Below are 25,768 nucleotides of genomic sequence, written 5' to 3'. Positions count from 1 at the left end.
GAACCCTTGCTTGCTTTGCATTCTTTCTTTCTAACTCGTATTGAATTCCATTCTTTATATACGGTTTATAAAGTATAATCTAAATATCCGAAAGGTGAAAAATTTTATTCAGTTCCACAATCAAATCAGCAAAGCAATGCTGCGTTTCCATTTTTACGCTTTTACGGTGGAAAAGGTTATCTGCGGTCCGTAAAAAAACCATCATCAAGACGAAATCAAATTAAAGCATCCGACAGTCCAAGTTGGTAGCGAGAACGGCTGTTTCTTTTTAGAATCTGCTTGAAAAAAGATACTAAAAATGATGGAAAAGACACTAAAAATGATGAAAAACAGATATAATCTTTGTGGTATTCTCGTTTCTACTACCACAATAACTTAATAGCCGTGCAGGAGTTTAAATTTCTGCCTGATGAATAAAATAACTACTCATTTTGTAAAACAGACATCTAGGTGTGACGGTTGGAAGCTCGTACTTTTCCCAAATGTAGTGAGTGGAGTTTCTTCAACCTATTCTGACGTCGGAAAACACTAATGTCACAGTAACTTGCTGGTCGTCTATTATCGCCAATGAATTTCCAGAATGTCATCATTGAGTATTCGAGAATGAACGATTCAAAAAATATAATCATTATAAACCATTGAATTAATTTTCACTCATTTTCTTTGCTTTACTTTCTTGGCTCACTTTAATGATGTTTACAGTGCTCTGCCTGATATTCATTAACATTTGAATAGGAATAAAATGATGCAAAAGTACTTATGTTTGCTTTTCATTTATTTTTCAATCGGGATTTATTTTCCGTCCGCTGTAGAACCAAACCCATTCAAATCTGCAGAAAGAATCATTATCAACTCCCATGAAAAGCTTTATTCGTGCGTAGAATAACAAAATAATAACGAACACGGACAGCGTGTGAAAATCCGATCTACTAAACGCACCGCGCCGCGAACGCCATCAAAGGCGCGCGCCCGTTCGCTGGAATCCGCAAATCGCAGCATGCGGCGACCGATTCCGTCCAGCTCATCACGCAAAGTTTAATACGTGCGATGAACAGTAGTCAGTGAATCTGTTTCCCCCTTTTTTTGTCGGTTGAAAATTTCGAAACAAATAAAAAGTGTGCCTGTGCAAGCAAAAAGTTAAGTTTGCCAAGTGTGGCGTATCAAATTTGTTAGAAAGGTCAATTTTTCCACGCGTGAAATTCAGTGCCAAGTGAGTGTAAAGTATTTTCTACCAGCAGCTTATACTTTGTAATTTGAACAAAAAGAAAATGGCATCGTCCAGTTCGACGAATTTGGGTTCGTCGAGTCAGCAGCAGCAGTTTCAGCAAACCAGCCAGCGCAGTCCGTACACTAAGGTTAACTTTTACCATTTACTTTTATGCGCATCCAAGCTTATGCTGCCAACTGCCATCTCGAACAGGTTCGCCAGGAGTCGAAGTTGAACGTTGCCGCTCCGGCGTTTGTTTATCCTGCTCGAGTTTCCAGTTCGACTGGAGCATTGCGTACCGGTGAGAGCATGCCTGAAATTGGTTACCTTGGACCCACGCAGCTTCCGGTCAATAAACGTATTTGGAGTAGCATTTCCAGTTACCCTCTCGACCAGACCGCGATTGTACGTAGTGTAAGTTTTGCATTACATTTGAATAATATAAAGTTAGAATTACTTTAGTGTTTGTTTCCCTGCAGACCACCCCGAGCCAGCTGTTCCAGTACTATCAACAGCAACGGCAGTATCCACCGTTGCCTCACAACACCTACGAACCGGTTCCGCAGTTCGGTCCGATTGTGCTCTCCAATGGGATTATCCAGCTACGCATGCGGGACGCCGTGGTTATCGAAATGACCATCGATCGTTCGATCAAACTGATGAACAACCAGGAACGGGTAACGATTGCTCTCTCCAGTGCCGGTTCTTCATCGGCTATAAACCATCCGAACGGAATCGTGTTCCAAAATGGGTCCCGGGTTGACATAGCCGCCTACGATGGCAGACGCAAAAACTCGTACATGTAAGTTAATTTTTAGTTTTGTCTTTACAAACTATACAAATTATTTTAGGTTATTTGACATTTTTATGATTTTTAATATTTTTAAAATTTTAATATTTTCAACATTTTTAACATTCTGAATATATTTAACATTTTTGAATTTTGACATTTTAACATTTTTCAAATTTTTACCATTTTTAACATTTTTAACATTTCTAACATTTTTAACATTTTTAACATTTTTACCATTTTTAACATTTTTAACATTTCTAACATTTTTAACATTTTTAACATTTTTAACATTTCAAACATTTTTAACGTTTTAAACAGTTTTATTTTTGGTTTGTTTTGACGATTCTGAGTTTTTGACACGTTCAAATTTTTGCGTCTTGCGACCGTTTCTAAATTTATCGATATTTCATCAATTTTTTCGTATATTTCAAAGTTCTTACATCTTGTGAAATTTGTGACTCTATTTGCTTTCATTTTGTTTGAATATTTGCTTTTTTATATACTGTTGACTTTTCGATACATTTAATGATTTATTATTGCTTCACGAAACGAATTATAATATGTAACATACATTAGAGTGCCAATGGGAATCGACTTTTTGATTTTTTCAAGTCATAGGACTCTAGATTCATCTTCTATAAAGAAGTCGTCATGCAAAATTTGAGCACAAGAAGTCGTGCCTCATTGCACTCGTTTAACCGATTGAAAAATACATAGCATCTCTAAGACCTTTGGCATCAAACAAGTTTTTCTGCCTATCTTTTTCTTAAGTTTTCGAGTTTTTCGATGGATTAAAAAATTGTTATCGAAGATCTTTATTTTACATTTTGCCTTTCTCCTAGAAAGGTATAGCAATCACTGGAAAAACCGAAGGTATAAAAGTGGTCCCAATGGCCGAATGTCATATACCACTCGACCCCTTTCGACGAACTGAGCATTTTTTGTATGTATGTATGTATGTGTGTATGTGTGTGTGTGTGTGTGTGTGTGTGTGTGTGTGTGTGTGTGTATGTGCAACTTTTTTTTCTCACTCACTTTTCTCAGAAATGGCTGAACCGATTTCCATATAATTATTTGCAAATGAAAGGTCTAGTTGCGCCATAGGTTGCTATTGAATTTCATTGGATTTTTAGTTTAGAGGTTATGTATCAAAATGTAAAAATCACGAAACATCAATATCTCAGAAACCACACAACCGATTTCAATAAAACTGGTTTCAAATGATTGGGCTGTCTCCAGAACCCTTAACTTTCGAATTTCGTTATGATTGAACATATGTTTCAAAAGTTATGTAAAGAAAAGTTATCCTGAGGTTGTTTAAACTCACTCATTTTTCTCAGTGATGGCTGAACCGATTTTCACAAAATAAGTGTCAAATGAAAGGTCTAGTTGCCCCATAGGTTGCTATTGATTTTCATTGCAATCGGATTGTAACTGTGTCCGTTGTTCATAAAAATGTGAAATCACATAATGAAAGTAAACATATTGACTTTCTCCTAACGATCACTGGCTAATTAAAAGGTAGAAAAATGATTGAAATGGCCTAATGTCATATACTACTCAACTCAGTTCGACGAATCGAGCATTTTCTGTATATATGCATGTATAGGTGTATATGTTTGTGTGTGGGTGTGTACGTTTGTATGTGCACCTTTCTTTCGCACTCACTTTTCTCAGAGATGGTCTGACCGATTCTTTCTATCTTGGTGTCAAATGAAGGGTCTATTTGCCGCTTAGGTTGCTATTGAACTTCATTGTAATCAAACTTTTAGTTTTGGCGCTGCGTCAGAATGTGAAAAACGCTCTTATATCTCAGAAGCTATGAACATACTCGAATTCAAATAAATGGGCTTTCAAACCCTTAAACAATGAATTTCATAATGTTCAAACATGTGGTTTGAAAGTTATAGAAAGAAACGAAACCCGCAGATTGTTTAAAACTATAGCTACGATCAAAATATGTGGCCTCAACATCATTCAAATTCAATATTGTACTATTTCAATGTTTGCGGCCTTACTCGGGATTAAGGTTGAAATTAAAAGTCATTTCTATCATTTCACTTTTTGCCTTTCTCCTAGAAAGGTATAGCAATCACTGCAAAAACTAAAGGTATAAAAGTGCTCAAAAGGGCCGAATGTCGTATTCCACTCGACTCAGTTCGACGAGCTGAGCATTTTCTGTATGTGTGTGTGTGTAACGCTCTCCCAATCTCACTCGATTTTCTCAGAGATGGCTGAATCGATTTCAATGAAGTCAATTGCAAATGAAAGGTCTAGTTGCCCTATAAGACTCTATTGAATTTTATTGTAATCTGATTTCTAGTTTAGAGGTTATGTATCAGAATGTAAAAATCACGAAACATCAATATCTCAGAAACTACACAACCGATTTGAACAAAAACCCTCAACTTTTGAATTTTATGAAGATTGAATATATGGTTCAGAAGTTACAGAAAGAAACGTGTTCTAGAGACTGTTTAATCTCACTCATGTTTCTCAGAGATGGCTGGACCGATTTTCATAAAATCAGTGTCATATGGAAAGTCTTGTTGCCCCATAAGACTCTAATGACTTTTTTTGCGAACGGATTATTACTTTTCCTGTTATGTTTAAAAATGTGAAATCCAGCTATGAAAAAAAACATATCAATCATTAACAAATCACTAAACTTCATTATCTTAGAAACTACACAACAGATTTGAACAATATTGATATCGAATGAACGGGATAGTTAAGGGTTAACTGATGAATTATGATTGAACACTTGGTTTCAAAGTTTGGCTCCCCATACGTTCCCTTTTCATTTGATTGTAATCAAACTTAAGCAACCGTTATGTTTTAATTTGTAAAACAACGAAAGTCTATTATCTAAAGAATTACACGACTTATTTGAACATAACTAGTGTCATACAAACGAGTCATCTCTCAAACTTACAAATAACAAACTTCATAAAATATTGATATACTGTTCAAAAGTTTTGTAAGGAAAAGAAATTCAAAGACTATTCAATACTATAGCTGCTTTGATCAATATAAATGGCCTCAACATGATTTAAATGTGGTATCGTACTATTTGAACGTTCCCGGTATCGCTCGTGATTAAATTGTTCGAAATTAAGAGTCATTTCTTATATTTCGCTATTTCTGAAGCACTAACATTACGTCAAATTTCATATTTTATACTTTAATTACAACATCAATATTTTAGAACCCAAAAAGTGAATATACCTTTTTGGATTTAAGCATTTATGTAAATCTATTTTTATTTTTATATAATAAGTTTGAATGAGAAAGGCTGAGTCTGACCGATAGGTGGACTAATTTAGGTTTTTTTTTTTTTGACTTTCTCTTTTGCATAATGATTCTGTTAACGCTGATTACTATCTAATGATTTCCTAATATTTTCATAGTTTTATTTTAGTATTTTTCTAACCTTTTTCAAATATATGGGATTATTAATTTTTTTTTTTTTTTTTTTTTTTTTTTAAAGGGGGGATTTGTTAGTAGCTTAAGTATTTATGATAAATATTAGTAAATAATGAGTATGTGTGTCCAATCACAAATGGTGACTTCTCAACACTGTTAGAAATTTGTAATTTTAATTGTTAGGATTTGTTTGCTTTCGCAATTAGGACTTATAATTCGTAGGGATTTAAACCTACTTGTCAGGAAAGGGGAAGTAAACTTACAACTAACTTAATTGCTAACTTATTGGCTATAAAGAGAGCTTATCGTAGCAATTGAGGATTGCAACGATTTTTGTCGAAAATTGTTAATAATTTTATTTGACATAGCTTCTAATGGTTCAACACCAGTAAGTCTATGTAATTCGAGTGAACCAAACCAAGGAGGACGCTTCAAAATCATTTTCAGAATTTTATTCTGAATCCTTTGGAGCGTTTTCTTCCTTGTTGAACAGCAACTTGACCAGATCGGTACAGCATAAAGCATTGCTGGTCTAAAAATTTGTTTGTAAATCAAAAGTTTGTTCTTTAAACAAAGTTTGGAATTCCTGTTAATGAGAGGATATAAACATCTCGTATATTTGATGCACTTGGCTTGTATACTCTCAATGTGCTCTTTGAAAATAAGTTTTTTATCATAAATTAGTCCCAAGTACTTAACCTTGTCGGACCAACTTAAAATAACCCCATTCATCTTGACAACGTGATTATTGTTTGGCTTGAGGAAAGAAGCCCTAGGCTTATGCGGAAAAATTATCATTTGAGTTTTAGAAGCATTGGGAGAGATTTTCCACTTTTGCAAGTAGGAAGAAAAAATATCTAAACTTTTCTGCAATCGACTGCATATGACACGAAGACTTTTTCCTTTTACGGAAATGCTTGTGTCATCGCAGAACAATGACTTTGTGCATCCTGGAGGCAAATCAGGCAGATCTGAAGTGAATATGTTGTACAGGACTGGACCCAAGACTGAACCTTGAGGTACACCTGCTCTGACATGAAATCTATCAGATTTTGAATTCTGATAGACAACCTGCAGAGTTCGATCAGTAAGATAATTTTTTAAAATTTTGATTAGGAAAATTGGAAAATTAAAAGTTTGCAATTTCGCAATCAAACCTTTATGCCAAACACTGTCGAATGCTTTTTCTATGTCTAAAAGAGCAGCTCCAGTGGAATAACCTTCAGATTTGTTGGCTCGTATCATATTAGTAACTCTGAGCAATTGATGAGTTGTGGAATGCCCATGGCGAAATCCAAACTGTTCATTTGCAAAAATTGAATTTTCGTTGATGTGTGACATCATTCTGTTAAGAATAACTCTCTCAAACAGTTTACTTATTGAAGAAAGCAAACTGATTGGTCGATAACTTGAAACTTCAGCTGGGTTCTTATCCGGTTTTAAAATGGGAGTAATTTTTTCATTTTTCCATAATTTGGGAAAAATATGCAATTTTGAAGCAGCGATTGAAAATTTTCACTAAAAAATCCATTGTGCTCTCAGGGAGATGTTTGATTAGTATATTAAAGATTCCATCGTCACCAGGTGCTTTCATATTTTTGAAATTTTTAATAATTGATCTAATCTCATTCAAGTTAGTTTCAATTATTTCTGCAGGTAAAAAAATCTGGGAAGAAATTAAATCAAATTGACGTGTGACTTCATTTTCAATTGGACTCACAAAATTCAAATTTGAGTTATGAACACTCTCAAACTGCTGAGCAAGTCTTTGAGCCTTTTGTTCATTTGATACAAGAAAACGTTCACCATCTTTTAAAACTGGAATAGGCTTTGAAGGTTTCTTAAGAATCTTCGACAGCTTCCAAAATGGTTTTGAATATGGTTTCAATTTTTCAACTTTAGTCTCAAAATTTTGATTTCTCAGAAGAGTAAATCTATGCTTAATCTCTTTCTGTAAATCTTTATAAATAGTTGGGATTATTAATTTGATGATTGGTTCAGTACTGCATATTTTTCTTTCATATTTTTTTCAAATTTTTGAATTTTGTTATTTATTCTATTTTTACTTTTTAGGATCTCAATAAATTTTTATTTTTTTTCATTTTTAAAAAACTACTGATGGTAAAATTTTTCTGTAACTCTAATATACATTTATTTGCTCCGATTTTTTTTTGTATTATAAAATGTTTTGATTTGTTTCATTTCGTTCAACTTATTTTGCTTTTTTCGGCTCTTTTAACCCTCTAGTACCCAAGTTAATTTCTAGACGGGCTTCGAAAAAATCACTATGAATCATTATAAATTTTTATTAAACCTTTTTAGAGGTCTGACTGAAGCCCGCCAAAAGGCGGCATTGGACACTAGAGGTTTATTTTTACCGATAATCATTGCGACATTTTCAAACTTTCGAAACCTTTTTAATACTTGACCGAAATTAACCAAATTTTTCCCAGTCGTTTTTCAGAGTATTGTACTGCCGCGCATAGCAAGTCAGTCCCATTTGCATTTTCTCTAAAATTGAGTTAATACGCGGAAATGGTAGCTAACTATGCATAGTCTCGTAACAATAGATGGACTCAACAACTTTGTTCTGAAAAACTTCGGGAAAACATCCCAAAATATTGTCCCATGTCATATATAAAAACGCGTTTTTCTCGGCTTGCTGAAGAAGCAAATGGGACTGACATGCTATGCGCGGCAGTGTACATCCGCAAAATTTTGCAGTTGTAAGTGAAATTCTGATCGAGACAGAAAAAATTGGGAAACCGTTAGCCAAAAAATTTTGTTCACTTGGTTGTCGAATCGTGACTTGGTGAAAGTAAATATACTAAGGTCTATTTTACGCGGAAGATGCGTTTCAAATTTATATGGAACCGCGTCAAAAGGACTTTTTTGATTTGAAAATACATATATGCTTCTTGATTTTAAATTAGTATCTGAATCGTTTAGATACATCTGGAAAAAAAAATTTCGAAAAATGTTGAAATTGAATATTTTTTCGAAAACTTAATCTTCAATACAATATTTATTTTTCATTCCCTCATTCTGGGCTTTTTACTAACAGTTCTGGTATTTAATATTTCAAGTGTATTTACAAAACAAAAATCTCAATAAGTTCAACACTTTCCTGTGTAAATTTTAATTTAGTGTTTATTTAGTTGGTATTTTTGTTTTGAATCACAACTAATTTGTATAAAGAATTTATGAAGAAAATTGAAGATAACAAATAACGGGTGACAACTAACTTTTTTCTCTTACTTAGCAACAAACACATTCAGAGAGAAATGAAAGTCTGTATATCTAAGCTCTTCTCTTTATGCCAGTATTTTTCGTTTTGTTTATGCATGCTCATTGCTATTCAAACGGCGCACAGTGTGTTCGAATCGAGAAACGGACGGCAAAACTATTTTTTCAAGTCCTATCTTATCCATATGTTCTAGAAAGATGCTTCGTTTACTGCTGTCCTTCATATGCTCTCAATGCACAGTGGGGAATCGCTGGCCATCAGCCAAAATTATTTTTTTTTATTAGCTATTTCATAATATTTTTCCTTTATTGCTATAACATTCAAGTGTCTAAATCCAAAATTTGGACGCAATATCATGAATTCTGAATTTTTTATGACTTTTCAAAGCTTGACGAACTGACGTTTTCTGTCTTTTTTTGAAGAAAAGTACATTACTTTGAAACGCTCTGTAGCTTCAATGATAGCTTGGATTTTTTTGACGTCAAAGGAAAAGTTGTTGTAAATATTGTGCAAAACAAACCTTTTTCATTAGATATTGTAAAATTTGGTTATAGAAGGCCTGACACTAAAAAAAATTAAAAAAAAACGTGATTTTTTGTAGAAAGTAGCTTAAAAGTTTAGTTGCCGCAGTTTGCCACGGTTGTGACTACATTCAAAATTTAGGTAAAAACGTAAGCTTTCAAATGCATACTGTCCACTGCTGCGCAAAACTGCGCAAGTTGTCACTTTAGTGAAAAAAGCGATAGCAGATTTTTTTAGTTTTTATTTTTAAAGTTGAAATTTCATCCAGGATTAATTTTAATCATAACCATGACACCCCATTAATGAAAATTTATGATATCGTACTTAATCCGTAAGGATGAAATATAAATTTGGGCAAAAATCACAAAATTTATCAATGAAAAGTTATAAAATAAGTGTTAAACAAGAAAACAGTAACCAAATCTTTATGAAATTGAATTGAATATAAAATTCAGCCCTTTTTAATTTATGATCATGAATTTCGCTAAACTGATTGAAGTGTCAAATACTAGCAGCAAATTCATACCATCAAACTCCGGCTAACAATAGCCCGTTTGCTTTTGCTTCGCACTCGTTTGCATACAAAAGTAAAGCACACATTTTGCTGTATGAGAAAAAACAAAGAACAGTCGTCGTCCTCCGCATCTTTTCGTATTCATTTAGAACGTTGTGTCATTCCAGTGTCTTGGTTTTCAAATTCATAAATTCGTTGAATTGTATTATGGAGCCTTCAACTTCAGCGGCACCACCTAATTCAATGTCTAGTAAGTTGTCAATTCATGGTGTTATACGTGTATTTGAATGTCCTCTTTCAACCATAGAAACCGGATTAGAAAGACAACATATATATGAAACAATAAAACATCGAAAAACACTAGAAGAAATGCAAATTGCAGCGAAAGAATTTTTTCCTTCTGATAAGTATAATGAATTTCAAATTTTCTGGAAACAATTCAACACAAGATTCAAGCGATCACAGCGGAAGATGATGATGATGATGATTATGACTTTTTCAATTTGTAATTAGTTTGTATCACTTATGTTGTTTTAGTTTATTTAAAAAAATATATATTTTTAGGCAAAATTTGTATAGTTCGAGGGGTCGTCCATAAATAACGTATTTTTCTTTCAGTGGGGAGGACGCCCGGTGGCACTACTTGTGGTCAAAGATCATATAACTCTATAAAAAAGGATAAAAGTGCCGTAAATATTAAAAATTGGGTTTCGTGCTTCATGGACGGCCCCAAACAAAAAATTGATGCCAAATTCGTGTTCAGCGCCCCAAAATTATGTAAATACCAAGTTTTTGTCGCATTTATCGACACTTTTTTTGCTTGGCCAGCCTTTGTATGGAGTCGCCCCACTGTGCAATGGAACAAGTAACAAATTTCGCCGTATAGAGAGCGCCATACCTAACTTTTAAGCGTGACTTGCTAGACGAATAGTTTCTTCTGCAAAGTTGTGTAGAATTTTATTACAAAACTGTTTGCTGAATACCTCAAAACATGTTCAACTCTAAGGCCTAAAACATGACTGTATAAAATTGAGAGTGACGTGATAAATCAAGATGAACAATTTCTAGTGATATTTTGGTTATTTTATACAGTATTCATGAATAAAAACTGGAAAAAAGTGTTTTTAAAGGCTTTTTTTATTTGAGTTAAAGCTCGAAAAGGCGCAAACGAATCCAAGCTTCTATGAAGCCATTCGATAGAGTACCTTTCTGACTAACAGAAAAACACAAAACTACAGTGGGTTATTTGTAGTTTTGAATATATGGCCAACTGAAGTTTCCGATTTTTACATGCATTTGTGCGCTCTTTATAGCACAAAGGCCGGCACGTACACTACGTTTCCGTTTCTATGCCCAACGAACAGACACCACAATGGGGCTAAATCTAGAAACGGACGAAAATAGGAAATTTTGAAGTCCAATGTTATCAGTATCTCCTAGAAAGTTGTTTCGTTTACTGTTGTCCTTTATATGCTTCAATGCAAACCGCTACAATTTTCACCATATAGAGGGCGCCACACCTAACTTTTGAACGTGACTTTCTTCTGCAAAGTTGTGCAGAATTTTATTACAAAACTGTTTACCGAGTAACTTGAACCTCTAGGAACAGTCATGTTTCAGGCTTCAGAGTTGAACATATGGATGAAAAACTGCTTTTGAAAAGCCTTTATAGAAATCGTCTTGTAGCTCTGAAATCTCAATTTCTAGAGTTTTGAGGTATTCAGCAAACAGTTTTGTAATAAAATTCCACACAACTTTGCAGAAGAAACTATTCGTTTAACAAGTCACGTTTAAAAGTTAGGTATGGCGCCCTCTATACGGAGAAATTTGTAACTTATTCGGTGTTTATTCGCTGGATACACTATCTACTGAACGCAATAATCTGTTTACATGCGACACGGGGACGGGAACATTTTCTTCAACCAAGCTGCACAACACGACACAAAACATGTTATTTTGTTGCTTCAATGAGAGTGCTATCGGTCCGGCTCGACAGAATGTTCACAAGAAATCATTTTTGTGCATCCGTGCTACGAAACTGCGGAAAAACTTTAGAAACTGAAAAAAGAGGTGGAGCTTATCAAATGATCGCTCTGAGCCGGAATGAAGTCACACATATTTTTCAAGTTATATCATTCCACCACGTACGTAAAATAATTCATTCCTATTTTCATCCCTATATGAGAGCCTGTTTTAGTCGAAGCCGCTCATAATAGTTCTGAACAGCGACGACAGCAGTCCTCCCTTAGCAGCAGCGGGAGCGAGCGGTGGGTACCATCGATAGCGGATAGCGGCCACAATTGTGGCATGGCTGCGAATAGCGTTGCAGTTGCTCAGCAATTGGGCCAGCGTATAGCGGCCACAACTGTGGCATGGCTATGCATAGCGTAGCTGTTGCAGCGGGTATATCAGCATCGATAGTAGCAGGGTCAGCTGATGCAACGACACTCCCTTCACTAAAATTCTGTTTCAGCGTGGTAGCGGGAAGCATCAGCAGCAGGCTTGCATGAAGTGAATACATCAGCCAGCAACTTTCTCTAAGGCCTCTGCCATTAGAGAACCTATACATTAGAGAAATGACAAGACACTCACCGTTAAGGCAACTGTCAACATCAAAACGGGCGAGCTGTATAAATTTGCATTGCCGTTATCCGTTTTGATGTTGACAGTTGCCTTAACGGTGAGTGTCTTGTCATTTCTCTAATGTATAGGTTCGCTATCTGCCATTGTAGACGCGAAAAGCGGCGCGAACCGATACGCTCGGCCGTAGGTTAATGTACAGCTCTACTGATGGCTGAACATTAACCTACAGCCGAGCGAATCGGTTCGCGTCGCTTTTCGAGTCTATTAGGGCAGAGGCCTAATGGGAAAGTTGTATCATTTTGTTCAGAAGAATATTATTGTCGGTAGTTTTACAGAGATGCGATTGCGTAAATCTGATTATGAATTGAACAATTGTTCTTTTGAGAACAAATAAAACACTTATTTGAAGAGTTAACAGCTTTTGGTACCAATAGCAGTATAGTGACAGCCTCAGCGGTAGATGCAGATGCAGCCGGTACTTCCCTGAGGCCGATGTAAAGGTAAATGGGAGCAGCACGGCGAAACAGTTCGGGTTATGCTTAGACGCGCGTCATTTTTCGTTGTTGATATTCCCCACATGAAACGACGCGCTTTCGTATGATAGCGGTGGTATTAGCGGTAGATGCATTTGCCAACAAGCCGTGTCTAGTTTTCAATGTGAAAACTCCTTTCTCACTGTGTTGACCGTGCGCCTTAGTCCTCACTATCAAGGTAACACAGTGAGGTAATATAAACACTACATCCAATGATAAATTGAACAATTGTCCTTATAAGGACAACAAATGAAATAATGAAGATTTCATTTTGAATTAGAATACTTCTCTCAGGAAGTTCGGCTACATAGGGATGTAAAATGAAAATCTAAAACTGAAAAAAGTGAGAAAAAATTCAAATGCTAATAAATCGGTTAGTTTTCGATGGATTGCCTTCGTTTTTGCAGCAATCGATTAGAAAATCTTCTAAGATTCCTACCAAATGCATGAAATTGCAATTTTATCATTCGAACTATTGTACTATTGAAAACTCTTAAGCCATGTCAAAACACAAAATTCGACCTCTGATTGGTCGTTATACCGCGCTTTCCCAAGCACGGTCGGTAGAGTTATGGACCTAGTAAATTGGGAATGCATCATTTGGCCTATATAAGAGCTTCATCAGATAATAAACAAACATTTCATCGGATATTAAATGGAACAACTGAAATTTGAAGAACACAAATGATTATTTGAAGAGTTAATACTTTCTCGTTTTGCGCTATAATCCAAAGTTAATTATCTTCATCTACATGCATACTCTGATTATTATTACGTGTTTGCGTCGCTTAGGGTTTGGCTATGGTCATGCAGAACGCAAATAATGGCGCGATGCGATTCGGCAAGACGAAATCTGTTGAAATGTATAGCTCTACTTCGCCTTAAAAAGAGCTGTACATTTCACCACGGTAAGGCAAATCGCATCGCGCCGGCATTCGCGTTCTGCATAACCGTAGCCTTTGTTCCGTTCCCGTTTAATGATGTCGTATTAAATGTGCATATTACAATTCGGCAGCACTTCAACGTCTCATTTGCACAAAATTTAAGAATATTCAATGAACTTTATTCAAAATATCAGACAGAAAGAAATTACAATACTGCCAACTGACACGCAAGCAGCCGGGTTATCTTTCTTGTAAAGTATTCTTCTTCAACCTTGCGGTCGTGGCTTTGCATACAACCTTCTTGTGATTTTTTGCTCTCGCCGGGTGTAGGTAGGTAAAGGCCAACCACGGCCCATCTCGCAGAAATGACCTTTTTGCGAGACGACTCGGATGAAATCTGGCAAATATCTGTCTTATTTTCAAATATCTGGCAGATTATGAGGTTTATCTGTTTGTCTGGCTCGCAAACAGAAATCTGGTAAAATCCAGATTTATCTGACATACTGGCAACGCTGTCCCAAATACTCAAACTCATCTACCACCTCGACTCGTCTAAAACTTTGCCAGAGATTTTATACCGATCAAACAACCTGTTTAGATGCTAGAAATATTTTTTATCATTAATAGACACCAGAGCTTGACAAAGTCAATTTCAATTGACAATTTTCAAATTAAAGTGATGCTGTGTCGCTTCCATTTGATAAACTTTTTCTTATATTTGAGCACTTTGTGAGTCAAATAAAAGCTATCCGAAAGCCCTTGCTTTAATTATGACAGCTGAAGGCAGAGTTCGGAAAAAGAAGACAGAACTGTGTGAAGGCGAATAATAAGAGCATTCCGAGTACAATATATTCACCTATTTCATTCTATTCTATTCCTCATACAGCATGCTCTGACAAAAACTTTTTACCGTGCGAATAGCGGTGTGAATCTCTGTTCGTTCAAACATCAATTACTCTGTGCTTGCTTGACTGAAGTCTCTGTTCAAAATTCTATCAATTCGCTGGATTGATAGTGATTTTCGAATAAGGGGTGCTGAAATAACTATTAGCCATTGGTTTCCTGTAAATGGTTCTATAGTGAAACTAATTTATAGAATTATGCTTCATCCTGTATAGCTCCTAATGCTTGCTTTAGTTTGATGAAATTAAATAAGCGCTATAAGTTTGATAACATTAATCACTCAAGCAGCTACTGTGAAATATACTAGGTTACATGAGAGATGAAAATGTTACACATGTATGTCGCGAATTGACGTTTCATCTCACAGAATTTTCAAATTATTTCTTTAAATAATCCTTAAAATCAAATTGAATAATGTAGGTTCAAAAATTTCATTGAACTTTGCATTACTTCTGAACAACAAGAACAATTGGGGCAAAACAAGTTTCAAAATGATTATTATTAATCTTATCTTTAATATTAATTATTATTAATCTTTAATATTAAGTTTCAATCTTTTTTCATCAATTAACAAAGTTGATTAAAAGTTAAGTTGTCCAGACATAACATACGAAATTATCCGCGGGAGATGATTCGAAGTACAGTCGCTCTACAATTATGGGTCAGTCAACGCATTGTCTGAATGTTCACCAAAGTTTTACTATCTTTTTCTGTGTTCTGATGTATACTTTCGATCCGTAATTAGTTTCAATGCAGCTGATGTGTATTAATCGGTTGAGAAATATTACTTATATAGCAAGAAAGTCCCGTCTGGATGCGGTATATTTATCCAAATCTGTAACATATTTCCAATTCACTTATTTTTCGCTTCCCATGCTGCACACACTGTCTGCCTTAATGAACCTGAATATCAAATCAAGTATCAAGAGTCGAACTCCTTGAAGGGAATTGGATTTACTCCGCAAAAAAATAAACAAATGATATTGGTGTAGTTGATTCTGAGGTGGTGTGTATAAAAAACCATATATCAAAGGCAAAATAATTTTTTAAATATGAAAATCCTTTAACGCCGTTTGAATAACATGATTGCACAAGAAAGTTTTCAAAACCATTTTAAACATAGCCTGTTAACATCAGTAGTGGCATCATGATGAAGAACTGTTTACTTAATTTCAAGTACAACCCATGAACATTGAACCGGAACAGTAATTAACTCACACTAATCTCCCGTCCTATTCAGCCGTTACGCGAAAATGTGGCAAAAGGGCATTAGCCTTACAAGCGAAGGTTGTGCCCTTATTTATTTGGTCGACGCCGCTGGAACGCGCACCACATCCGATATGATCAACATAGATTTGAACGCTGATTACATCAATCCAGTTTTCTACAAGTAAGTAATACAATACTTTCCGTATTATGGTGCGCCTTTCCGTCGAACCAATCTGCTTTCCATTTTCCACTTCCAGTGGAACACGTTTCGGAGCCCAGTACTACCAGGAAGCGAATCAGATTGCCCAGAGCGCCAACTTTTGGCTCAACGATGATGGAACGGAGATTTTCCACGTAAACGGATTTCGCATTCAGCAAACGGTGGACGGACTGGTGAAGGTGGCTCGCATGAACAACCGGTGCAACATTCGTACCAGTCCCACCAATGGATCCGCCACGATAACCACTCCGTACATCCACTGTACCGCTTCGATGGGACAAACATCGCACCTGTTCGTACGGTAAGCGAAAGTTTCTGAACCGTGAAACGTGAACCTTGGTAAATGCACACGATTTTACGACTCGTTGTTATTGGTGAATCCGCGGTAGAAATTAATTTTCTAAATCTTTTCAGCCGTGAAGAACGCCGAATGCACTTCGACGGGACCTCGTTCGTAGTTCGCAACGCAGGCCATTCAGCCGGATTTGATGATTGGAATCGCCTTCGGGTGTACTAGCTACTAGGTTCAAGAAACACACAACAATGGGAGAAAAGGCAGAGCCTGTGTTGACGACCTCGACCTACATTTCTCGAAATATCAAAAACAGCGAACTTGCCGTCAGTTTTTGTGCGTTCCATCGCTCGGAGCTAACATGTTTATCAGTGTCGGTATATTTATTCCATTTTGTACGTATACTTCGTCCGGAATGTCTTCTACTCATCTTGGCTTCCTCCAGAGCTCGGTTTCCTTCTCAAGGAAGACATGTAAATTGTATTAAATTAAATCTAAATTTGCATACGTCGTAAATAGAGAGTAACAAACGGAAAGTTGTGTACTTTATATGGACGTGCGTTGGCAGACTGGCATCCTGTATAACAACGTTATAACAACGGTTCCATTTGGCCTCCAGCGAAAGCGCAACTCGCTTGCTGCTCGTTCTATGATTATAATTTATAGAAATGGTGTCACGTGCCGTTTCGGTCCAGCGGAATGATCTAGGGAATATTTATGGTATATATTCTTCAAAATATTTTTCTCTTAAGCTACTAACTAGACAAAGTGGTCTATAGCAAAAACTCCCGTTGGTACTAATGCTAAATATTATACCATTATTTAATCAATTCAATTCGAGCATTATCTAAATTTTGGTTTACCCATCAATTTCGTATATTGCTGAAAGGAATTTACATTTATTTTGTTTCAAGATTACCCTTAAGCAGATTGCTGATAGATAATTGAAAAAATCAACTGGTATGAGGAATTTCAAATTAGATCTAAATTGAATTTTTCCCTGAAGTTTCCAGCTCACCTGTAAAGTAGCTGGATTGCAACGGCAGAATTCCATTTCATCGTGAAAACCACAACACCGGCGCAAGCCCTATCGATGTCAATCGATAAACAAGTTGATTTTGGGAAAGTAATCAAATTTGCTACTATCGACGAGTTGGGTTTTTGCCTTATTTCGTATCTCGGATGCAGAAACCCATGGAAGGTGCAGTAGTGCTTGACGGAAACGATAAAACAAGCAGTTCTGATTCTAATGCCAGCGTTGTATCAGGAAACGGTAAAGTAAAATGGGTGTAATTCAGAGGCGACGCGTGACCAAGTGGGCTACCTGTTCAATCAACATTTGCAACACTGAAACAACAGTATCGTGATAACAGTTTCGAAAACTTTTATCTCTCTACATTTATCTATATGGCAAAGAAATTCTACGGTCTATTATGACCGCGAGTTTTCCGATAATTTTCTCGCAGAATAATGATATCTGCATCATTTCATAGAGGAAATCTTTATCCACATTTATCACATCATGATTCTCAATGATCGGTTTTAGTAGTAAATAACTCTTGATCCGTCGAAGAACTAGAAAAGTTCGCTCGACGGATGGCGTTGTGATATGCAATGTCAGTATCATTCAGGTTTTTCCCAACGATAATAAAAATTATGTTTATGATCTTTTTGCCTCTAAACTTTGCGCATGAGTAAAAAACATATCTTTGTTTATCAAATCTTAGTTCAATGCTAAAGCGTTTCCTTTGACGATGTTAAAATTTTAAACTAAGAAGAAAGCAGCGCGTAAGAAGACAAACGTATACTATGCGGACTATGCGAGGTTCAAGTTTTCGAATGAACGAAATGGGTGTAGAGGTTTGAATGAAACTATACATCGACGGAAGAATTCCACCACATTGACAGAAATAACACTGTGCTACAAATGAAAAAAAATGCAAGAACTTCTGAAGTCACTCAGTGTAGATCTTGTTGTAACATTCGCTCATACTAGAAGTTTTCCAAACATTCTAAAATCTGAAGTTATGGTCAAAATACGGTTTTTTGGACCTCAGTGCATACAATTTTTTTTAACTCAGTCATTTCTCAACCGATTTTCAATATTTAGGCAGTTTTGGAAAGAAAATGAATAGAGCTTTCAAAAAATTCACTGGTTTGTACTAATATCACTAAAACATGTTGAGTTATTTGAGTTTAAATATATTTTTTTAGATTTTTTTACGCAATTTTTCAATTTAATTTGAAATTCGCCACCTGATTATGTGAGAAAGATACTACAAATACACTAAACTTTTGAATTTATATTCAATGACGAAACAAACAAAAGTGGTTTTGTGAAAATCGGTGAATATTTGGCTGAGTTATATATTTTTTAAGAAAACCAAAATTTTTGGCTTCTATCCCACAATTATTTCGCGGTGCTACAAATGGTAAAAAAACACAAGAACTTCTGAAGTGACCTACCGTAGGTTGTTGGTCTTGTTGAGTGTAACATTCGCTCATACTAGAAATTTTCCAAACACATCCAAAATCTGAAGTTATGGTCAAAATACGGTTTTTTGGACCTCAGGGCATACATTTTTTTAACTCAGTTATTTCTCAACCGATTTTCAATATTTAGGAAATTTTGGAAAGAAGATGAACCTAGCTTTCAAAACATTTACTGGTTTGTACAAATATCACTAAAGCATGTTGAGTAATTTGAGTTTAAATATAATTTTTTAGATTTTATCACACAATTTTTTAATTTGAGGTCTCAGAACTAGGTGTACATGTTCTGGTGATATTAGTACAAACCTGTAAACGTTTTAAAAGCTCTTTTTATCTTCTTTTCAAAACTGCCTAAATATTGAAAATCGGTTGGGAAATGACTGAGTTAAAAAAAAATGTATGCCCTGAGGTCCAAAAAACCGTATTTTGACCATAACTTCAGATTTTGGAGGTGTTTGGAAAATTTCTAGTATGAGCGAATGTTACACTCAACAAGACCTACAACCTACGGTAGGTCACTTCAGAAGTTCTTGTGTTTTTTCACCATTTGTAGCACCCCGAAATAATTGTGGGATAGAAGCCAAAAATTCTGGTTTTCTTCAAAAATATATCAGCCAAATATTCACCGATTTTCACAGAACCACTTTTATTTGATTCGTCATTGAATATAATTTCAAAAGTTTAGTGTATTTGTAGTATCTTTCTCACATAAACAGGTGGCAAATTTCAAGTTAAATTGAAAAATTGCGTAATAGTGTATTTGTAGTATCTTTCTCACAAAAACAGGTGGCAAATTTCAAATTAAATTGAAAAATTGCGTGAAAAAATCTAAAAAATTATATTTAAACTCAAATTACTCAACATGTTTTAGTGATATTGGTACAAACCAGTAAATCTTTTGAAAGCTCTATTCATTTTCTTTCCAAAACTGCCTAAATATTGAAAATCGGTTGAGAAATGACTAAGTTAAAAAAAATGTATGCACTGAGGTCCAAAAAACCGTATTTTGACCATAACTTCAGAATTTGGGGGTGTTTGGAAAATTTCTAGTATGAGCGAAATTTGGAAAATTTCTAGTATGAGGTCACTTCAGAAGTTCTAAATCGCTGTAGCACAGTGTAATGAATGAATTTGCTCGTTTTTCATTTGCACTACGAAAGCTCTAAAGATGGATCTCCGAACTCTCGCGGCCAAGCTTAGGAGAATGACTGGAGAGCGACATTATACTGACGACTTTTCTCTCTTTTCACTCTAACAGCCTCATGCATGAGCTGTTCATGAGAGCTCACATACAGCTACAGCTTAAACAAGGCAAAGAAACTGTCTTGTGTTGCGTACGACAGTTCATTGCTGCGCATGTATTTTGTTTTTTCGGACATGACAGCCTAGTTTGCTCAGTGTGACAGTCTGCTGATCGGCTGCGGCTGTCATCGACTCGCATTTTTTCGTTTCTCCTTTTCCACAGGCCGGTGGCATATTGAATACAAAGCAAACCGTTTCCATTGTTGATATTATTCCCTACGTAAGAAAAAACGTGCTTCGCACCATCTCTCATTCATTTTTTCATCGGCCTTACTGTCGTGTATCATAATCACATGACATCCCGCTCGGATTTGTGCTGAAGGATGTCGGAAGATTATAGGCTGTCATTTACGACAGCTTGGAATAACCAACAGACATAAGGAGATGAAAACTAACAGCCCGTATGGAGTTGCATGTGTGCTGTCGTCAGTTGATGTCGGACTGTTTACCGAACGTATGGGAAACAGAGAGAGCTGTGCAATACAATGAGAGCCGGATCAGTTAAAAATTTGCTGTCATTGTATTGCAGTCATTTTCATAACACTGCTCGCGGCCCGTGGTCTCTCTCAAATTTCAATGACGTCGAGAGAAGAAACAGAAAGGCATAACGAAACAGATTACCAGACACTGAAGAGAGGTGGTGTGTATTGAATGTTTTCTCTTGCTGACATCGGTTTTGTTCAGCAGAAAGTTTGAACCAAAAATGTCATTTTTACGCGAGGGGTCGCATTAGTAGTGGTGAGCATAAACGACTGCGTCTACCCTGCTGCACTTGAAGGTGCAGAGAAGTGATGAACGACGGTTAGTTCAGGTGAAAGGTCTGAACAAACGGTAGTCATTATTGCGTGTGGCCGTGTAGGAGCGTTGCGTGTGAGTTGTATGGCGTAGTCTGAAGTGTAGCCCATCAGGTTACATTCTTCACGGTGCATAAATTTCCACTATGTAGAAAATAAAATAAGGATGTTCGGGATAAGATTGAAATTACAAATAAATTACCTTCGATGATTTTTCATCCACTCTACAAATGTGAAAAAATCACTTTTTTTCGGAGATTGTCTACCTGTCCTATGAACAGGTTGAACAGGTGGACGAGACGCCTCTGGTGTAATTATGGGGAAATCTAATCTTGCCGCTTTGGGCGTCCATTAACACGGTACCACTCGCTGTGTAGGTGCCTATGTCGCTCTCCTTAGTTTTATTTTTTAACTTTGATATTATCTTCAGTAGCTTTAAATTATTGTTTCATACTTTTCTTCGAGTACTTCATGAGCTAATTACATCCTTTTTGTCCTATGACTCACATTTTAAGTTATAAAGTAGGCAATGTATGTGATATTTTCGAGGATGCGAAAAATGAACACGGGCTGAGGATGTGATTTAGAAAAAATTTCTATCGTCCAGATAGGACTCGAATCCGCAATCTCCGATGTCTCCGGCATGATGTTTTGATATTGGTCTTCGGGGAAACTATCTCCTCAGTAGTTTATTTAAAAACAAGGTAAAAATGTGTTCTGAATACCAACATCCTGTTTAAAACATTGTAATGTCTTAAAAATGTGTGGTTATAAAACGGGTCAAAAAATGACAAAAACATTCGGAAATCGTGTCGAAAATGTGTCATACAAAGGTGAAAAAGTGTTCAACACGTGTTAAATATGCATTAAGCATGTTTGTTTATTCGTTTATTTCTAATATCATCTGACATAAAATCTTAATGAAACTAAGGATAACCATGATAAGCAATAAGACTTAGCTATTCTATGTTTGAAAATATGACTATGCTCGCCAAATTCAAAATGTTGCTCGACACTCGTTCTCACACAAAAAGCAACAGATTCATAAAAACCGAAGTTCGTACGATGCATCCAAACCACACTTACGCGTACAAATGAGCAGTATAGAGCTTTTCGATAAAGGGGATCCTTGAAGTCACATCCAATTTTTGCGATGAATCCCGATAACCGACTTGCTCTCGAAACAATTGCAGTACGGTGCACAGCACTTTCTGTCGACAGCATAGTCAAAAAATATTTGCGTTTTAATGCGGTCACTTCAAATTTTGCAATACTCTAAATTAGAGAGTTTAATTTACACCACGTCACAAAGGTATTCAAAAGTGATTGTAGACGATAGCAATCCACGATGGTGCGAATTGTCAAGTACATTTACAAATTATCGGCGTAAACAAATCTGCAATTGGGATTGGTCCCAAGTGCATCAGCAACGTCATTGAAGAAAATAATGAAAAGAAGCGGTCCTAGGTTACTACCTTGTTGTACACCAGACTTGTTCGTGAACGCGGACCATAAACCAGATCTAAGCTTACTTGCAAAATTCTATTGCACAGTAATGATTCAAGCCACTTGACAAACCGTGAAGAAGCCCCAAGACGAAATATTTCGTTCAGCAGTATTCGATGATCAATTCGGTCGAAGGCCGATTTGAGGTCCATGTAAATTACGTCAACTGTACGTTTCGTATAAACAGAAAATGTGTTTTAATCCTTTCCCGCTCATGGTGACTCTAAAGCACCAAAAATTATAATCATCATATCTTGACATAAAATAGTTTGTTGTGCTTACGATTATTCCATAAACTTTTATATGCTGCCTCAGAGCATCACTGGGCATTTTCTTCAAAATACTACAGTTGACATTAATTTTAATTAGTCTACAAAGTATTCAGCTTGAATTTTCTCGTGAAGCTATAAATTTTAATGATAAACCTTGTGAGCGGGAGAGGGTTAAATATATGTATAAAGACTGCAAAATACAAAATATGAGATGAAATTAGTATAAAATTGTGTTAAAAACGTGATGAAGCAAATTTTGTTTTGATAATTCATTATTTTTTTTAAATGTGTTAAAATGTATAACAGCCTGGTGAAAACTGTGCTAAAAATGTGTTAAGAGATGCACATATTTAAAAAGTCTCAGCAATGTCTTGAGAATGTGTCGAAAATTTTAATGTTAAAAGGCGATAAATACATTCTGTTATCATGTTGAAAGCGTGTGAAAATTATGTCAAGCAAGCTGTTTGAAGGTGGAAATGTTTTGGAAACACGTTAAAAATAGGGTTAGATAAACGTTAAAAGTGTATTTAAAAGATGTCAAAAGCCTGCAAGCATAGTTGAAAGTTATAAAGAAATATTTCAAAAGGTCCTATCTGCTTTGATCGATTTTTTCAACGCAAAACGATGAAAGCAGATAGGACCTTTTGTAATGTTTATCTAGAATTGGGATGGATAAAAATGATGAAAATGTAGGTTTGAGGTAAAAAAGATTGATAGATAATATGTTGAAAATGTGTTAAAAATGTCAAAAAGTTGAAGAAGTTGTTTATAAGACACGACCGCAGAGGTAACGTAGAATACGACAGCCTGTCTTATGTAAATGTCTTTCTTGAAATAGGTTTGGGAATACACTCAATTGGGGCTAATTATTTTAATAGTCTCTTTGCTCCAAATGACGTTTACCTCTGTAGCCGGCACCGCGGTTTCTTTTGCTGCCGTATCCAAAACGAGAATGAAATTGAATTGTTTTGTTGCTGTCTTTTGTATCAAGTGTCACTGAGATATCTTAATTTAGGCAGTGGCTACGAAGAGGCTATAGGCAAGGGCAAATAGTACATTCTCCATCTATGATATAACAGTTGAAATAACAATTTTCTGCATTTTACGGTAGCGTAGATAATTTTACAACTGATTGCTGCAATTAGTAAGACTTGCGCGAAAAATTATGTGATTCAGGCTCACTAGCTCAGAAATTCTTCAGATAAACTTTGAGGTTAATTGTGTTTGTCAATGCCATTTATTGACAAGTGAATATTTTTTCAACATGGTAAATTTTTTATTTAGATTTGGATGATTAACAGTGATAATTAAATTCTACATGAGGTGATTTCTTAGCAATTATGTACATATATATGAAAATTTCAATCGCTATACTGCTAGCCACACACGCTATATAGCAAGCCACACATGCTAAAAACTATATAGCATATATAGCAAGCCACGCACGCTAGCCTCACGTTATATAGCAAGCCACACACGCTATATAGCAAACCACGTACGCTATATAGCAAGCCACACATCATGCACATACATGCAATAAACATTTACACACGCTATACAGCAAGCCACGCACTCTAGCCACATGCTCTATAGAAAGCCACACGCTATATAGCAAGCCACGCACGCTAAATAGCAAGCCATGCACGCTAAATAGCAAACCACGCACGCTAAATAGCAAGCCACACAAGCTATAGACATGGACAGACACGCTAGATATGCACACGCTATATAGCAAACCACGCACGCTATATAGCAAGCCACACGCGCTACAGGCATGCACGCCATAAACATACACACACGCTATATAGCAAGCCACACACCTTATATATTAGGGACACACGCTACGAATATTCACACACGTTATATGCACACACCCTATATATACATACGCTGGATGATGGTGGCTTCTCAAACCACCTGGCGGTGCGAGTCTCTTTCAGTTTCGGGTTGTATTCACCCAACGATATCTGAATCGGATTACCGCTGGTGGGGTCCAACTCAGATCGAAGGGAAGCCGAACTAAAAGAGGTAATAACTGCAGCTAACCACTACCACCGCCGCTGTTGCCCGTTGCTGATCCACTTCGCCTACTGCCATTGGTGTTGATGTCCGCTGCTGTTGCCTGCTGCTAGTAAAATGATTTGCTTGAAGAGAAACAGTCTCTTATATAGCCCGAAGAGTGCATTCCCGGCTAACTAGGTACTCCATTCTGTCGTCCTTTTTAGGGAAAGACAGCAAGCGACCAATCAAAAGTCGACATTTGCGTTTCGACAATGTTCAACAATTTTCAATATTACAATAGTTTGAACAATCAGATTACAATTTTCTGCATTTGGACGGGTGCTTAAATGATTTTCCAATCGATTGCTGCAAAAATGACAGAAATCGGTTGGAAACTGGCTGGGTTTAAAACGTTTAAAATTGGACAATTTTTGTGACGCTCTCGATGTTTCCGGTTTTGAAATAGGATCCCTGTATTGAAATTGGGTCCCTGTAATTGTTGCCGTAAGAAAAAATGTGTCAAAACTAGATCAACAAAATGTCTCAAAAATACAATTGGAATGTGCCAAGGATAAATCAAAAATATTTGAAAAATAGGGAAAAATGAGTAATATATTGGCCAAAAGTTAGCCAAATTGTATGAGAAATATGTCAGAAATTATTTTTAAAATATTTCAAACATATTCTGTAAATATTGTAAGATTTTATAGCTTAATCTCACTGATCAAAAAAAAAAAAAAAACTACAAAAATGCTGCCCTAAAGCTCAAAGTAGTTGCTCTAGAAAGATTATTGCTTTTCAATCATTCCTGTGTAATTGGTTCTGTCTAGCCAGTGTAGAAATGCGTCAACCTGCGTCAAAGGGTCGCATAGTAATTGCTCGTCGGTTTCGTTGCTTTAACGTTATGTTTACGGTAAAACTCATTGAAGTCTCTAAAAAAATGCTATTGGCTAGGGGCATCAAAATTCACAGCAATCAACTTTTAATTTTTTTTTCCAGTTTGAGCCTTAGGGCCACACCTGTGTTGACCAGTGTTTACATTTACGCTGTGCTTTCGTACGGTGCAA

The 25,768-nt window shown here is 36.0% G+C and overlaps 2 protein-coding genes across 5 annotated transcripts in view; one reads left to right on the top strand and one right to left on the bottom strand.

Annotated features, from left to right (window-relative positions):
• LOC129725720 (uncharacterized) overlaps nucleotides 1–25,768 on the bottom strand; it is a 500,714-nt gene that overhangs the window by 323,010 nt on the left and 151,936 nt on the right. The gene's annotated exons all lie outside the window — the stretch shown is intronic.
• Nucleotides 994–16,858, top strand: LOC129725721 (uncharacterized). Of its 2 annotated transcripts, none has more exons than XM_055681838.1 (6): nucleotides 994–1,210; nucleotides 1,392–1,621; nucleotides 1,687–2,009; nucleotides 15,853–16,002; nucleotides 16,079–16,342; nucleotides 16,456–16,858. In XM_055681838.1, exons 2-6 carry the CDS (start codon nucleotides 1,517–1,519, stop codon nucleotides 16,556–16,558), a joined length of 945 nt encoding a protein of 314 aa, XP_055537813.1. In that variant the 5' UTR covers nucleotides 994–1,210; nucleotides 1,392–1,516; the 3' UTR covers nucleotides 16,559–16,858. The 2 variants fall into 2 exon arrangements, with proteins under 2 accessions (XP_055537813.1, XP_055537812.1); XM_055681837.1 differs by having other exon boundaries at nucleotides 994–1,355; nucleotides 1,421–1,621.

Source organism: Wyeomyia smithii, chromosome 2, assembly GCF_029784165.1.
Source record: "Wyeomyia smithii strain HCP4-BCI-WySm-NY-G18 chromosome 2, ASM2978416v1, whole genome shotgun sequence".
Classification (NCBI taxonomy): domain Eukaryota; kingdom Metazoa; phylum Arthropoda; class Insecta; order Diptera; family Culicidae; genus Wyeomyia; species Wyeomyia smithii.
Note: the sequence above shows the minus strand (reverse complement) of the source record. Positions and strands in the feature narration are given on the sequence as shown.